Raw genomic sequence first — 18,180 nt, forward strand, 5'->3', positions numbered from 1 at the left:
AGGTTAGATTCATTCTCTCATGCAATTTTAAAGTGAAATATCACATCAACAAAACTTTTTTCATCGAATGAAATTAATTGATACTAAGATCGATAATTTTAGTGATCATAATCGATATTAATCAAGATTATAATGATTTCTCTCTTCTCTCGAACAAGGGACTGAAAAATAAAAAATAAAAGCATGATTTGGAATTTTGAATTGGAATCACAACTAATATTAGATAGAATCAGATACGGTTAACTTGGGTTGGTTAGGTGGGGGAGGACAACAATGCTTCTTTAGTTTGTGTCTAATGATGGGGCAAGAGAATAGTCACAACTAGACATGAGAACGCAATATATCGTGGATCCATATTTTTATTTCTCTATGCAGAAAAAATTATATCCATGAAATCTAGTATTAATAAATTAATTTTATTTTAATTAGATGGTAAATAATAATAATAATGAACAAACAAAATAAAAAAAGATCATGATAACCTTAAAAAATAAAAAAATAAAAATAAAAACCTCAGAAAATATGTAATTGAAAAAAATGACAAATAAACCAGCATTGAATCAATATGAGGTAGCATGCTACATATCTAAGTTGGGTACTAAGGAACGAGTCAGCTTGTATTAGCTTGTAAAACTTGTGATGCAAGTCATGAGATTGGAATAATTTGATAGAAAATAAATTTAAAAAAAACATAAAGCTTTTTCTTATTTAAAAAAATTAATATTAAATAATGAAATCAAAAAATAAAAAATAAAACAAAAAAAGGATGTCAAGCCAAATCAACTTTTCAAATCCATAACCCGGGTCATTAGATTAGAAATATCATACATGAAAAAACATTTAATTATTATTATTACTACTACTATTTCTACCATCACCACCAATATTTTCTTAGAAGGAATAATCAATCCAATTACTTTAACCAAAAAAAATTATTATCCATTTGATAATTAATTTAAATCCGACAATTATATTTCATTGCCAAAATAAGTGGTAATTCTCTTCGATTACTCTATCTCTTTGTCTAACGATCCTAAGGTATTTATTTACCAATATTTTCTAACAGAAATTCTATAAGTCCTATATTATCTTCAATACCAATGAATTCTAGGATCCTCACATGAATACTCATTAATTTGGCATTTCTATTTTGGAAGCCAATCAATCTGATATTCTCTTTTGAATACCATATAAATTCTAATGCTCACACAAATACTCATAAATCCAGCATTTCTATATATTTTTTTGAAAGCCAAATCAATCATGTATTCTCTTATGAACTCTAGTATCCTTATATGAATACTCATTAAATCCGGCATTCTCATTCTGGAAGCCAAATTAATTCGATATTCTTTTCTAAATAGCACATAAATTCTAGTATCCTCACATGAATGCTCATTAAATCTAGCATTCCTATTTTTTTAAGCCAAATCATTCTGGTATTCTCTTTTGAATACCCATTCTCTACATATTAAGCCATTTATGTTTCTTGCATGATAATTTCAACCAAATAATAAAAATAAGCATTATAGTATCTATAAATACTAACATCCTAAAATATTCAAATACTTCGATTATAGCTATCTGGCGCACTATGGTTGACACTGTCTTTGACCCTCCTACATCTTCTCCTGGATCATTAAATCAAATTTATTTTTAGATTCATGAAATCTCTTTTTCTAGGAAATTTTTTCTTCTTCTTTCCTTTTCAATTTAAATTATTCTCATTTATATACTCTCTACTTCAAATTCCTTAATTAACATGTCCATAATGATTTCTTTTCTTAATTAATTCAATTCTTTCCCTTGTATCTTCTTCTAAAAACAAAACTTCATTTCATAATATATGTGTATATCTTTTTAATATTCTCTTCTCACAATTAATACATCTTCTTTCATTTTGAATTCATTTAGCTTAACTCTATCTAAGTTTAACAATTTAAATTCATTGATTCATTTGTTATTTTTTTATTATCGAAATCAAATTCATAATGGGGTGACCTCTTTCTCTTTTAATTTCTCACCTTTTACATATTTAATTTATCTAATCAACATATTTCTGCTCAAATCTCTTAATAATAATGATGATGATGATGATAATGATGATGATAAAATTACTAATGATACTGGTAATAATAGTTATGATAATGGTAACAATAATAAAAATGATGATAATATTTGTATATGTAATGGTATTGACAATAATAATAATAATAACAATGATAATTGTAAAGATAATTGTAATAGTAATGGTGATCATACTACTACTACTACTACTACTACCAATAATAATAATAATAGTGATAGTGATAGTAGTAACAATAACAACAATAACAATAATAATAGTAATTGTAATGGTAATGGTGATCATACTACTACTACTACTACTAATGATGATGATGATAATGATGATATGAAAATACCTAAAGGATTTAAAATACTTGAAGCATATAATTTAAATCCGTAAAAAATTTACTCAATCTAGTTGCAAAGGTTTTCATATGGATTCAAGTAATCACGACGCATGTGTTATAATTATCTTAGTGAATATTTATTGAAATAAAGGTATAATAATGATCCTATATACGCATGTGTTTATAAAGAAAACAAAATCTAATTTTTCTATTATTTATGTGTATGTTAATTATTTAAATATTATTGGAACTTCTGAATCAATACCAAAGACAATAAATTATTTGAAAAAAAAAAGAGTTTGAGATGAAAGATTTGAGAAAAACAAAAACATTTCTTAGCCAGCAAATCGAGCATTTAATAAATGAAATTCTCATTTATCAATTAACTTGCACAGAGAATGTATTTAAAAGATTTTATATGGATAAAGCACATTCATTGAGTACACAAATGGTTGTTTGATCACTTAATGTGAAAAAGAACCTTTTTAGACCTCGAGATGATAATGAAGAATTACACCTCAGTGCAATTGGTATGCTAATGTATCTTGCTAATAATATACGACTTGATATAACATTCTTTATGAATCTGCTAGCAATATATAGTCCTCTCCTACCTGGAGACATTGGGATGGAGTTCAACATATTTGTCGTTACTTACGAGGAATTATGTATATGAACTTATTTTATTCAAATAATGTGAATCATGAACAATACCAGAAAACCGGAGAAAACCAACGGAATTACCGACAAAATTTTTCCGTCGGTAATTCCATCTTAAAATCTGTCGGTATATACCGACGGCATAGATCCATCAGCGAAAAGGTCGGTATATACCGACGAAAATATTTTGTCAGTATATACCGACCGTTTCGCCGACAGGGTATACAGTTTGTCTAGAAATATGCAACGGCGTGGTGACGTCAGACGATTTTCCCGACGGAATGACCGAGGGATTCAAACTGAGATACCCGTATAGTGACGTGGCACTGTCACCGACAGAAACACCAATGGAATCACCGACGGAAGGAATCCATCGGTGATTCCATCGGAAAAAACCATTATATACCCACCCATTTGCCGACACTCTCTTCCTCTGTTTCTCCTTCTTCTTCTTTCCCATCCCACCTCTCCCCTCCCAAACTTCAGCCAACCACCCATCTCAACTCTCCACTATTCTCAACACGAGCACTCAAGTTTCTTATATTTTGTACGTGATCACAATATCCATTTCTTGTAGATTTTATCATTTTTTTATAAGTAAATCTATCCTTTTTAGTTTTAATATTTAATTATGAATTTTATTGTTTTAGTATATGTATTTTGTTAACGTTTGTACTTGTTTAATTGTTATTTGTCAAAGAAACTTGTAGTATGAATGTATAATTTTGTAGTTGTTATAGTTTGTTTTAGATTTTGTCAAATTATATTTGTTTGTAAATTGTTGAAATTTTATTTGAATTACACCAAATTAAATGTGTTGTGATGAAATAAATAATTAATAGCTTGTTTAACGAGTTTTGTTTAATTGTTATCAATTATATTTTGAAGTTGTGATTTCTGTAAATTTATATATGTATAAATTTGTATGTATGAACGTTGATAGTTGATAATTGATAATGAATATTTAACATAAGTGTTGTTTTAGTTTGTTGGATAATGTCGGGGAAAACCAATATTTTTGTTATGTTTTATAGAGGTTCAATAGAAGTCATGGATGATCGTTCATGGATATATCGGGACTCGCCCCAAGGATTGCGGAGGATGGATTATTGTAACGGTGTCCAGGGTTTTATTAATTTCACAACATCTATTCCGAGGAATTTTACTGATGGCGGTATTAGGTGTCCATGCAGAAAATGTAAAAATTTAAAGTTTATGCATCAAGATGTTGTAACGATGCATCTTCTAACCAAAGGGTTCATAGAGCATTACCTGTTTTGGTATGCTCACGGAGAACTATTTGTTCCTGATGAGAGCATGGAAGAACAGGTGGTTGGGTCAACTTCTAGTGCTAGCAATATGCATGAAGTTGGAAATGAGAACAGTAATCCTTACAGGAATATGGTTATGGATGCAATGAGAATGAGTGAAGGTAATGTCAGGGAATGTCCAATCGTAGAAGAAGAACCTAATGCAGATGCAGCAAGGTTTTTTGATCTGTTGAGAGATTTTGATGAACCATTATGGGATGGCTGCACAAACCACAGTAAATTATCAGCCGTAGCACAAGTGTTCACCATCAAGTTAGATCACGGGTTGAGTGAGGCCGGTTATGACAAGATTATTGAATGGGCGAGAAGCATTTTACCTGAAGGGAACAGGCTGAAAGAGAACTTCTATGCTGCCAAGTCCATTATGAAACCCCTCAGTTTAGGATACCAGAAAATTGATATATGCCCTAACTTCTGCATGTTATACTACCTTGAAAATGCTGAGATGGCCAAGTGCATGACATGCGGGCATTCCCGTTACAAACCCAGAACTGGTAGAGGGAAGACTCTCGTGGCATATAAAAAACTTAGATACTTCCCAATCACACCTAGACTGCAAACGTTATTCATGTCACCAAGGACTGCTGAGCACATGTCATGGCACCAATCACACCATGCGGTTGATGAATTGATGGTTCATCCTTCTGACGGTGAAGCCTGGAAACACTTTAACAGTGTGCATCCTCACTTTTCAGGTGAATCAAGGAACGTGCGTCTTGGGTTGTGTACAGACGGATTCAACCTATTCGGGTCATTTGCTGTCCTTTATTCTTGTTGGCTGGTCATACTGACGATTTATAACTTGCCACCGGGGATGTGTATGAGGTCGGAGTTCATGTTTTTATATATGGTCATACCAGGTCCGAGCAGTCCGGGGTGGAATATAGATGTTTGTCATCATCTGTTGATTGATGAGTTGATGCAGTTGTGGTCCTCTAGAGCTTTGACTTATGACATCTCGAGGAAACAGAATTTTGTTATGATAACGGCTTTGATGTAGACTATCAATGATTTCCCAGCTTATGGAATGGTTTCTGGTTGGAGCACACATGGAAAGCTAGCATGTTCATACTGTATGGAGAACAACAAGGCATTCACGCTAACAAACGGGGGTAAAGCTTCTTCTTTTTACTGTCACAGTCGTTTCTTGCCACATAACCACAGGTACAGAAAGAACAGAAAGGATTTCTTTGTTGGCAGAGTTGAAAATGATGTTGCACCCTCGCGTCTTTTCGGTGAAGAATTGTTTGATGTTGTGTCAGAGTACGGTGATATTATGTTTGGTCTCCAATCAGGTAAGCAGAAGTTTCCTGGTTTTGGTTTGACCCATAATTGGGTGAAGCAAAGTATGTTTTGGGAGCTTCCTTATTGGAAGACCAATCTTCTCCGCCATAACCTTGACGTCATGCACATTGAAAAGAACGTGTTTGAGAACATTTTCAACACCGTCATGGATGTGAAGGGAAAGACGAAGGACAACATCAAGGCTATATTGGATGTAGCGCTGTTCTGTAACCTTAAAAATATGGAGTTGGTTTGTGATGGGTCATGGGATGCAAAACCAAGAGCAAGCTTCGTGCTAGAGAAAAACGCACAACTACTAGTCTACAAATGGCTTAAGAGTCTGCGTTTCCCCGATGGACATGCCTCAAACATATCAAGGCTAGTTAATACGGAGGAATGCAGATTATATGGAATGAAGAGTTATGACTGTCATATGTTTATGCAAACACTCATCCCATTAGCTTTTCGTGATATGTTGCCAAAGGGAATATGAGATGCACTAACGGAGATTAGTCATTTCTTCAGAGATATATGCTCCGGCAAGTTGAATATTGATCACATTGAAAGGCTTGAAAAGAATATCGTCGAGACAATATGCAAACTTGAGATGATATTCCCTCCATTATTTTTTGACTCAATGGAGCATCTACCCGTACATTTACCGTTTGAGGTAAAAGTTGGAGGACCGGTCCAGTACAGATGGATGTATCCATTTGAGAGGTTAGATATTACATGAGCTATGTAATTTATAATTAAATGTTTTTATTTTATTTTAATGTTTTTAATTGATATATATATATATATATATATATATATATGCAGGTACTTATTCAATCTTAAAAAAAAGGTTAAAAACAAGGCGCATGTTGAGGCATCAATATGTGAGGCCTATATTATTGAGGAGATCTCAACATTTATCTCATACTATTTTGAACCACATTTGAGAATGAGGATAAACTATGTTCCATGGCATGATGATGGTGGTGAAGTGCCTTCAAGTGGGAACTTGTCAATATTCTCCAATCCTGGATGACCCATACCTAAAAATGCCGTGAGGGGAAGATATTTATCTAAAATAGAGTTCAGACAAGCACACAATTATGTCATATTTAACTGTGATGAGCTGAGACATTTTATTAAGTAAGTAGATGTTCGACTTAAACTTTGTCAAGAGTGTATTATTTATGTTTTGTGATACTATACACTCATATAATTTGGAACAACCTTGCAAGCAACATCGACGATACTTACTGTCCAATAACTCACAGCTGACCGAATCCCAGATCTTTCAATTACAAGATGAACAATTTGCCACATGGTTTAGAACACATATAAGTCTTATCACAAACTCATTATCTCTTACAATGTAATTAATTATAGTCAATGTTACATAATATCCATTTATTGATTATTGTTGTATTTAATTTACAAGCTAGGTTTATCAAATGGGAGGTAGTGTTGCTATTTCATTGTCTTTACTACGTCTGGGCCCTAAAAGAAAAGTCAAGTGTTATAACGGGTATTTTGTCAATTGATATGTCTTTCATACTGAAGAATACGGGCATGAAAGAAAGACATACAACAACAATGTTTGTATTAAGGGATCGACTTCTAGTGAGTTTGAAGTTGACTACTACGGTAGATTGGAAGAGGTCATCGAACTGCAATATCATAGCGAGCAAAATAGAGTGTTTATATTCAAATGCTATTGGTATGACACAACTGACAGAGGAATCAGAGTAGATCCTCACTATGGTCTCGTTGAAATCAACTCAAAAGCTAGACACCGCAACATAAACGACGTCTTTGTTTTTGTAAAGCAATGCCAACAAGTTTATTACACATACATCCCTTCCTTTAGAAAGGACCGATCAAGAGTTGATTGGTTATCCGTTTTAAAAACAAAACCCAAGGGTCGCGTCGAGGTTGTTCAGAATGAGAACGAAGACACAAGTGTGATAGATGAAGTCTTTCAAGCTAGTGAGTTGGTTGAACCATACCGAGTTGCTCCGTCGATTGACTTAGAAGAAAATTTGAATTTTCATGTTTTCAACGATTGTCTTGTTGATGTTGACACACAGGAGTTGAATGTTGTTCTGAGCTCTACTAGTGGAAAAAAGAATGTTGTTGAAGAAGATGATAACGAAATTGAAAAGTGCGATGAAGCTGATGATAACAATTCAATAGAGGACGAAGATGAAAATTCTGACTAACTAAACATATTATAAAGCCTTATTTTATAATGTAATAATTTGAAACATGAAATATTTATTCTTCTTTAATGGTCAGCCCTTGTTATTGTGTTGTGTGTGCTGTAAGATTGCAATTCAAGATTTTGTAACAGGGTTACATAAAAATAAATAAGAAAAATTTACGGTTTCACCGACGGGTATACCGATGGACTATAACCCATCGGTATTTCACAGAGAGTTGAAAAACATTTACGGGATTGTGCCACTTTCACCGACGGAAAATAACCCGTCAGTATTTCACAGAGTTGCAAAAAAATTACGGGATTGTGCCACAATCACCGACAGGTACACCAACGGCTTAACCGACATAAAATACTGACAGAATCACCAACGAATTTACGCACATCCTGAAGCGCACGCATGTCTGACACGTGTTCGTCTGCACAAATACTGACGGACCGAAAAGTCTGGCGGGATTTTCAAACTTTTTTGGTGCACATTTCAATTAATTGCCGATGGTATTACCGGCGGAATTTAATGCCACCAACAACAATTAATGTCCGTCGGTAATTCCGTCGGAAAAATTGCCATATAAAACACCCCCTTTCCCCCCATTTGGTTCATTTTTTTCTCTTGACTCAGTTTCTCTTCTTCTCCATTTCTCTTCTCCTCTCCGATTGCATTTGGCTTTTTGAAGAGATTTACCCCTATTTGGTGGTAGTTTTAAAAGGTATGTATTCTTTTTTCTTTATCTTTGTATTTTTTTTATTTTAATTATGATTATTTTTTTTGGTGTTCTTTGTTTTGTGTGTTGTTTGTAGATAAAATCTTAAATTCAACACACTATTAAGGTAAGCATTTTTTATTCCCAAATTTATTTTGAATTGATATAGTTTTTTAGTTGTGTATTATTTGTTTTGTGTTTATGTTGTTTTGTATAGTGTTTTTAGTTTTTTCATTTTATTTATTAATTTTATGATATTATTGTTTGTATTGCTATAATTGTTATTGTTGAATTTATGTTAAAAATGTTAATTTATATATATATATAATTACATTTAATTAGTTTATCTTAATTTAGGATATTATTGTTTGTATTGCTATAATTGTTATTGTTGAATTTATGTTAAAAATGTTAATTTATATATATATATATATATATATAATTACATTTAATTAATTTATCTTAATTTAGGATATTATTGTTTGTATTGCTATAATTGTTATTGTTGAATTTATGTTTTAAATGTTAATTTATATATAGAATTAAATTTAATTAGTTTATCTTAATTTTAGGATATTATTGTTTACATGTCATTGTTATTGCTTGTTATTATATTTTTATATTTATGTATATACGTTAATTTCTATTTTGAGGTCCATTAGGGTCTATCGTGTTAGGAATGATATTGATTTAGTTACCTTTTTCTTTTGACCATGTAATTATTTATAAATTAAGAGTCTTGTCTTCTAAAACTTGAAATGTAATATTAATCTGTAAATTTGAATGTATGACTTTAATCTAATGTCTCTAAGTACAAATTTAACAATGAATGTTCATAGTTAAAATTGATTCTTTTACTTGAATATCATTATATGATGTAATTGAATAAAATGTTTATGTTGATTATGATGAGTTGGGTTGAGATCTAGGATGATTGGATTGGGATGTGAAATAAAATTGGAAGTGTAATATGATTTTGTCAATAACTTGGGACCCCCCAGTATAGGGGAGACTCTGTCGAATTTTTTTTAAAATAATCAAAGTTAATTATGTAATTATTCATATAAATTTGTGTAGATGCGTAGAATGAAATCTACAGCACGTTGTCAAAAGACGGTTGCAGCTAGTTTTTCTAGCAGCGAGGAGGACGTATCCTTAGGTTCTGATCACGACGAGGAATCTAAGCCAACTTGTGATGTTGCCTCTTCTAGTGCGGTTTCACAGCGCAGAAGCAGTGTGCCTTCACAGTGATGTCAATTCACCCGCAAGTATCAGGCACAATGGAAAGATGACCTCTCAATGTAAGTTTGTTTAGGTTTTAGTTTTTTTATATATATATACCTATAACATAATTTATGAACAACTAATTAATATTACTACTTTTATTTAATTTCAGGTTCACAAACATTGAGGCTGCAAGGACTATAACATTAGTGTTTAAATCATCGATGGAGATTCCAATGTTTCAATGGAGCCAGGTTTCCATACATCCTGAATGGAAACCTAATATCGATGCATGGTTTAAGCGATTTCAGGTTGGTGTTAATTTTTAATTTCCAGCTTATTTTTAATAAATGATTTTTATAATTTTATATCTTTTACTATTTTTATTTTATATGAATTATTTATATACACAGAACAAATTTGAGTGGGATAGAGTGGACAACAATGTTGTGAGGAGGGTATGGGAGAATCACGCGGCAACTAGGTAACATAAAAAATAATACTTATTTTTGTTTTATAATTTTATGTTTTAAATTCTAATTTGTTACTATGGAAGTAGGTTGCGTGAATTTTGGTATGACACCCAAAAAAAATCAAAAAGATATGCGAGGGATAACGATCTTGAAGGATGGAATGAGGTGGCAGTTTGGCAGGAATTCAAACCGCCATTCATCTCGGGGGAAATATGGACGACATATATTGAGCATGTGACCTCAGAGCGGTTCTCACGACGCTCACAATCCGGCGCTGACAACCGAAACCGGCAAATTCATGGTTCGGTGACCACGCACACTGGCGGATCCGTCCCATTTAGCGCACATGCAAAGGGGATGGTAAGATTAATTTTAATGAAATATATCGTTAATTAATTTGTCGTTCCTTATAATATATTTAACTTTCAATCTATTTTTTCCTTACAGGCTGCGTCTCTTGAACGTGAGCCGAGTTCAATTGAGCTGTTTGTAGAGACGCATGTGCGAAGTCAAGACCACCAAAAAGGGATGCAGCAGTTCGTGGACAACCGTGCTCAGCACTTTGTGGTATGTTCGTTCATTCATTTTATTTTGTAAGTTATTATTTTCTTGAATTGAATTGGATGATTTTTTTACCGACGGAATTTTCAGGAGACCTATAATAGCCAGTTGAGGGAGAGATATGGGGACAATCCATCAACCCATCCAGATTTCGATCCAGATTTGTGGATGGAGATGGGATTATCTGGTGGACCCGATAAAAATCCTACGGGCTCTCCAATACTACGGCTGAAAACTTGCATTCGGCTCGTAGTGTCTCAATCGTTAGAAGCTCTCCATTAGTATCGAACACCCAGTCTGAGGAGTTCATTGCATTGAAACAACAATATCAACAACTCTGGACGAATTATGATGAGCTCCGTCAAATAGTCATGGAGATGAGATCAAATATGGGTGACGATACTTGTGCAGCTCCTTTTTGGCCGTATGGTCCCGGGAACAACCAGCCTCCTCCTCCTCCTCCTCCTCCAGCTCCGCCACTATTCTAGTTTAATTTTGTTTTTTAAACACATGAAATTTGTAATGAATATTATTTAACATTACTTTTATATTTTTAATGTTTAATCCAATTTTATTTGTTTATTAAGGTTTTTTACTATTAATAAATTATTTTTATATATATTTTAAACACATACCGATGGATAATATTCGTCGGTATTTCACATAGAGTTGCCAAACAATTACCAGCCATGCCATAATTACCGACGGATATATTCCGTCGGTGATTACATACAGACGGATTTGCCGATGGATAATATTTGTCGGTATTTCACAAAGGATTGACAAACAATTACTACCGATGCCATAATTACCGACGGATAGGCCGTCGGTAATTACCATTGAAATTGCAGACGGATTTATTCCATCGGTAATATTCCCGTAGAAAACTTTTTTTTGGCATGCGTATCCGTCTATAAGATCGTCGGTGTTCTGTCGATGAGTTTTTTTATTTGCGACATAATTAGCGACGAAAAGGGAAGTTACCAACGACTATTATACTGACGGACGTGTTCCATCGGTAATTATTTTACCAACGGAGTGCATTCCTGTCACCGACGAAATTAGTCTATCGGTAAAACTGTTTAATGGTGTAGTGGAATTAGTTGGGTATGTTGATGTAAGATATTATCTGATCCATATAAAAGTCAATCTCAAACAAGTTATCTCTTTACATGTGGTAATATTGCTATATTATAGAGATCTACAAGGCAAACATTAATTGTCACTTCATCTAATCATGTTGAAATATTCGCAATTTATAAAGTCAGTTGAGAATATGTGTGATTTAGATCAATAACATGTTTGTGGAACATGTGGTTTATCCTCCAATAGAGGAACTCCAACCATATTATATGAAGACAATATTGCATGTATATTTTAATTACAGAGGATAAATTAAAAGAGATAGGAAAACTTACATCTTACCTAAATTCTTTTTCACATATAACCTTAATATGTGTGGTGATATTGATATTTAACAAATTTACTCGGAAGATAATCTAACACATTGGTAAAACATTACCATCTACAATGTTTAAAGTATATTCCGTGTTTCTAAATGTATAGTTTTGTAATAAAAAAGTATTTTTAAAAACTTTTTTTTTCTCCGCATAATAAATGCATCTATGACTGTCTTGTTTACGGTCCTCTATCATGAACAGCAAGCAAGCGCTACTTTTAGTTAAGAAAAAACTTCTCCATTTGACAATTTCCTTTGCCTATATTCATTCACTTCCATCTGTAACCATGCCTCCTCCTCACCGCCACCATGATCACCACCGTACACACGGTGGTGCGACACCACCGAAACCAAACCAAAAGCTTCTTTCCTTAATCCTCAAAACCATAATAATGACTGCAATAACCACCCTTTTTTTCCTATTCCTTGGTATTGCCGCCATCCTCCTCCTCATTGCCACCGCCGCACTCCACCGCCACTCGACTCCATCCTCCAATTCCTCAAATGGGTTGTCTCTCAAAGATTTAAAGAAGCTCCCAATATTCAGATTTTCGACTCAGACAAGACCTGAAACGGGTGCTAATCAAACTTCATGTGTGGTTTGTCTTGAAGAGATAAAGCAGGGACAGTGGTGTAGAAACCTTGTTGGGTGTGGTCATGTGTTTCACAGGAAATGTGTGGATGCTTGGCTTGTCAAGGTTTCTGCGTGCCCTATTTGCAGGACACAGGTTGAATTGGTTCATGGAGTAAAAGATAGTCCATTATGGGACTTTGATTGGACAAATGAATTGAGGGTTTGGTAGATTTTTCCTTATCCTTTTCTAATTGTAAGTTCTTGCTAAATTTTGAGTCTATTTTTTTTCTTTTTTATGTACGTTTTTAGATTTTGGGGTAATAAATGAACGAATGGTTTGACATCCATTTGATATGACTTGCAGCATTCTTGTTTTGGCCTATAATCCTCTTCATTGCATATGCTTTGTTGAATATGAAATCTGATTTTGGCTGTTGGATTCTTGATTTAGCTCCTAATAATATAATTCAAATGCGACTACTTTAATCAGTCAGAATTGAATTTAGTCAAGATTTCTGATTATAAGAGATCTGGGTTCAATTACTTTGAATTATCTGTGGCGAGTGGTACCCACAGAAATGTTGATCCATTCTGAAATTTGCTGGTCAGACTTTGAAATCATTATAAAGGAATTTTATTTTTTTTTTATCTGGGTTATGTATCAAATGAATTAAAAAGAACTTACTGGCTGATTGAAAGGCATTTTGCAAATTGATGTGGATAAGCTAAATGATTTTTTCCCAGTGTATGAAATGATTGCTCATGAATATTTTTAACTCATTCAAACTAGAGTAGTATTAAAATCTAGTAACCCCAGCTCATAACTTTTAAGGAGTTCGTCCATCAAATTTATTCCAGTAATTACATCAATGTAGTGGTCAACACCACTTTCAGACTTAAACAGAAAATTTTTTGTAGCTTTAAGCGGCTATTCACCAACCCCTAAGATATTTCTCTGTTTTTCCTTTAGTGTTCTGAACAAATTAAGCAGAAATATAGAACAGCATAAAGTTTGGAGTTCAAAAGAAAAAGATATATACCATCAAGGTAAGCTGCATGATATCACGAAATTCTTACCAGTTTACTTATTTCATCTCTACTTCACCAACTGATTTTATTACATCAGATTAGTTTTTCTTATGCTACAGAAATCAGCAGCCTTGCATATCTTTTGCTTGCGATTATCCTATCTCTCTAATATTTTAAGTGTTACATAGTGAAATTAGATTTGATTTTATTTTGGTTTGATATTGTTTCTTCATTGTTAATTCCTTTTGTTGCTGGATTTTGAATGTGCTGTTTGGTGCTGCATTTTGTTACTGTAATAGCTAATTGCCAATGTACTGAGCTTGAGCTTGCTTTTGTGTTGTCTGTGTTGTGATCTTGATCTATTCTATGAGAATCTCCTGTTGCTTGCTGTGAATTTATTTGCGTGTTTCCTGTGATGTCACTGTCTCATCAGTATCACTTTTCCTCTAGTGTTTGTGTTTTTTTTTTTTTTTTTTGCCTTTGTCAACTGCTGTGATTTCTCCTGGTTTTACATTGGTTTTTGCTAATATTTTTCAATCTTCTGTGCAGTTTTACTGTTATATATGTTCTCTTATTTGATTTTACTCTGAATTTGTTATTGTTGGAAAGAAATAGTAGAGAGTTGGAAAATCTCATTATTGCTGTGGTCTAATTACAAATTCTTTTTTGAAGTTGCTCCTGGCGATTTCTCAAAATATTTCATCTCAATTTGTGCTCTCTCCTAAGGTGCATATAATTGTCAGATACTACATGAAGGGTCAGACAGCATGTGGTGTTCTGGTTGTAGGTTATCCATTGACTGATAGTTTCATTTGCTCTCCTCCCGTTATTGACAGGCAATGTGGTGTTCTAGTTCTTAAATTTTTACTCGGATATTATGTTGAGTTGTTTTGGACCCTTTTGGATCGTACAAGAATGTTTCTTGGTTACTTGAACCTCTATAATCTGATTGCATATCGAGGATTTTTCAGAATATCTGCAAAGTCATTATATCCACCTATAATTTGCATGGATTTCGAATCATGACTGGTGCTGTGGCCCGATAGCTAAAAGATTTGCTGTGAAATTAAATTTGATAAAAAAATGTTACTTTTGGAAGGCTGGCGGGGTTGGTTTGAGCGGACTATTCTGATTTTCTGATAAGTATCCATTGACTTTTCTCAGTTTTACTGATAAATTAAAAGACCAAGTCCTTCCTGCAGTGTCACTAGCATAACAGAATTCAGGCTCATCTTCTGGTGCCTCCCTCTTCCATTCTCGTCTCAAATTCTCTTTCTATCGTCAGTTTAGCACATCACCTTCAAACCTTTTTCAACTCCATCTTCTTCTTCCATGACAAGCTGTGTATTTAGTTGTTGCACTGCACTCATGGACAGTGCCAAGAGATGAACTCCCATTGTGCTCTATATACAAAATTTTGTTTCAACAATGATCTCAAGAACCTATCAGCAGTATGAATCATTAATGTTTCTGTCAAGTTCTAAGCACTAACTATCTGCCTACTGTGGGGATTTCCACTTGATAATCTGCAAGAAATCATGACAAGGAATTGTCAACTCTAGCCAACCTAATTGACACTAGGTTTTATGAGTCGGGATTACATCGTATGTGTCAATGTTCACATCATAGGTCAAGTTCTGCGCCTTACGATGAGAGCTAAATTATACGAATCATCATTCAACTCTCAATGATGAAGGGAACAATCCTCTCAATGTGTTTCATTTGTCTTGTTTGCTTAGCGTATTGATTACTAGCTGACGCAGTTTGTTTTCTTTTGAGGTTGTCATTAAGAGAAATCTGGTTAAATAAGATCATTTATGAGAGGTACTCAAGTATAAACCCTAGACAAAAGATTAGGTTGAAGGAACCGTTCAAGCCTGAAGCCTATTCTTGGAATTGTATCCTATTATTTATAAGTAAGATATTAATATATAAATTCATATTTATGCCAGAGTGATGGGTGTTTGTTCCAATTTTCAGGTGACCAAGGGCGGATTCTGGTTTCCAAAGTGGTTGCGTTGTTCTAGATACATTTCCAAAGTGGTTGCGTTGTTCTAGATACATCAATCACTCCTTCACCCATTCTATCATGCCCCGTAAGCGCAAGCAATTCGGCAGAACGCTACGCTTGGAACGATGGGATTTGAAACAGTTTCTTGGAAAGGGATTTTGTAAGAGAGTCTGTCAACTGATCAACCAAGTAAACATGAGAAACTCGTATTAGACATTTAGCAACTGGATCATGAATAAAGTAGCAAAGTTCTTCATACGAGAGTGGAAAACTAAATTAGGATGGAGATACGTAGCCCCAACGTTGTCACAGTATACTGTTGGGGTTGAGGATAATGTTACACCAAATTCTCTAACAAGTCGGATTAGATGATTAACTTTGGTAGTAGCAGATGCAATGACATGATATTCAGCTTCCATTGAAGACTAAGCAATGGCAGGTTGTTTCTTTCAACTCCAACTAAACGGATTGGCACCAAGAAAGATGACATAAGCAGAGGTGGATGTTTTATCATCAACATTACCAGCCCAATCTATGTCAGTAAAGACATAGGAAGATGTAGATAGTTGTTGATTCAAAAACAATCCATAATCAACAGTACCTTTCAGACATCGTAGTATTCTTTTGACAGCAATCTAACGAAGGTCGGATGGTTTATGCATGTACTGAGAAAGCTTATGATAGAAAGAGGCTATTAGTAGTTTGACAGGATTCAATTCCAAAAAAATAATGAAGAGAAATCCATCAAGAAGAATCGATGTACAAGTTTCTCTACAAACACCTGATTAGCATGATCATTGTTTCGTGCAATGATTTCATCTACACAGACAAGGAGATAAAGTCTCATAGTAAATGTATGTTGAATAAACAAGGAGGTGTCACACTTTGAGTTGGAGAAGCCATTGTTAAGAAGAAAAGTACACAGCTCGGTATAACAGGCTTGTGGTGCTTGACGGAGACCATAGATGGCTTAGCGTAATTTGCAGACATAACTAGAAAACTAAGGATGAACAAGTCCTCGAGGCTGCTACATACAACAAAGAATTGTTAACATCTAACTGACGCAAAAGCCAAATGTTTCAGTGAAATCTACGGTAACAAGATAATTTTGTTTTTGTATTTTAAAAATATATTTGAAAAAAATTAAATTTTTATTTATTTTTTTTACTTTAAATTAATATTTTTTTAGTGTTTTTAAATCATTTTGATATGCTAATATCAAAAATAATTTTAAAAAATATTATTTTAATATATTTCTGAGTAAAAAATACTTTAAAAAACAAGACAAAAAACACTTTAAAAAATAACCACTATCACACATTTAAATACCCTTTCAAATGACTCTTACAAAATTAGCAGAATTAAAAACATGTGGTTCCTATATTACTCGTAGAGAGCAGCAATGATGAGTGCAGTTTTTAATGGCATTTCATCCTGATTTTGAAGGATTTAGAGGTTTAATTCTACATCGTTCTCCATTACCTTCTATTGACTCAGTTGCTAGTGCGTTATAAGCTGAAGAAATACGTCCTCAATCTTATTTTAAAAAGAAAATTCTTTCTACTTTTTAATCCTTCTGTGCTAGCAATACCTTCTAAGTCATTCTTTAATAATCTAAATAAGTCTTACATAAAAGTTGCCTTCAACGAGTGTAGTTTCTATAAGTAGAAAGGTCATTAGAATGCTTAGTGTTTCAAGTTGAGACAACAGAATCAAACTTGGAAGTTTGACAACCAATCATAATCTAATATTTATAAACCATTTAGGGCTACAAACCACCACCCTATAGTACTACAACAGTAGTTTTATTAGGTCATTTCATCAATCCTAGTACTCTGGCTGAGCAATTTCAGAAATTTCTCTCTTTATAAACACAAGCTATGTCAGCTTCTTCTTTCGTAGGTCAGTTGCTTTATAGTTTTTCAGGTGTGTCATATTTTGAATGGGTCTTGGATTATGGTGTTTCACATCATATATCTTTAAATTCTTCATCTTTTGCTTATATGTCCCATTTGCCTTTTATTCTTATCATAACTGTTGATGATACTCTTATGCTCTTAGCAAGTGTTGGTTCTGTTGTCACGCCTCACTTGTTTCTCCTTAATGTTTATCTTATTCTAAAACTCACATTGAAGCTTGCTTCTGTTGATCAGTTATGTGATTCTAATAATGATTTAGTCATCTTTTCCTTTCTTTTTTTGTGTATAGTATTTGCAGTCTCAAAAGCTGATTAGGACAGACCAT

General features: G+C 33.5%; 1 protein-coding gene across 3 annotated transcripts; it reads left to right on the forward strand.

Annotated features, from left to right (window-relative positions):
- Positions 1 to 12,484: 12,484 nt before the first annotated feature.
- Positions 12,485 to 16,192, forward strand: LOC133688938 (RING-H2 finger protein ATL56-like). 3 transcript variants are annotated; one of them, XM_062108597.1, is made up of 3 exons: positions 12,485 to 13,149; positions 15,906 to 15,926; positions 15,958 to 16,192. In XM_062108597.1, the coding sequence occupies exon 1, from the start codon at positions 12,517 to 12,519 to the stop codon at positions 13,123 to 13,125; it is 609 nt and encodes a 202-aa protein (XP_061964581.1). In that variant the 5' UTR covers positions 12,485 to 12,516; the 3' UTR covers positions 13,126 to 13,149; positions 15,906 to 15,926; positions 15,958 to 16,192. The 3 variants fall into 3 exon arrangements, with proteins under 3 accessions (XP_061964581.1, XP_061964580.1, XP_061964582.1); XM_062108596.1 differs by having other exon boundaries at positions 15,906 to 16,192; XM_062108598.1 differs by lacking the exons at positions 15,906 to 15,926; positions 15,958 to 16,192 and adding an exon at positions 14,598 to 14,900.
- The last annotated feature ends 1,988 nt before the right edge of the window (positions 16,193 to 18,180 follow it).

The sequence above is a fragment of the Populus nigra genome, chromosome 3 (assembly GCF_951802175.1).
Source record: "Populus nigra chromosome 3, ddPopNigr1.1, whole genome shotgun sequence".
NCBI classification, from domain to species: Eukaryota; Viridiplantae; Streptophyta; class Magnoliopsida; order Malpighiales; family Salicaceae; genus Populus; species Populus nigra.

Excerpts from the sequence above, each read along its gene's own strand:
- LOC133688938 (XM_062108596.1), top strand. The coding sequence starts at position 12,517 with ATGAACAGCAAGCAAGCGCTACTTTTAGTTAAGAAAAAACTTCTCCAT.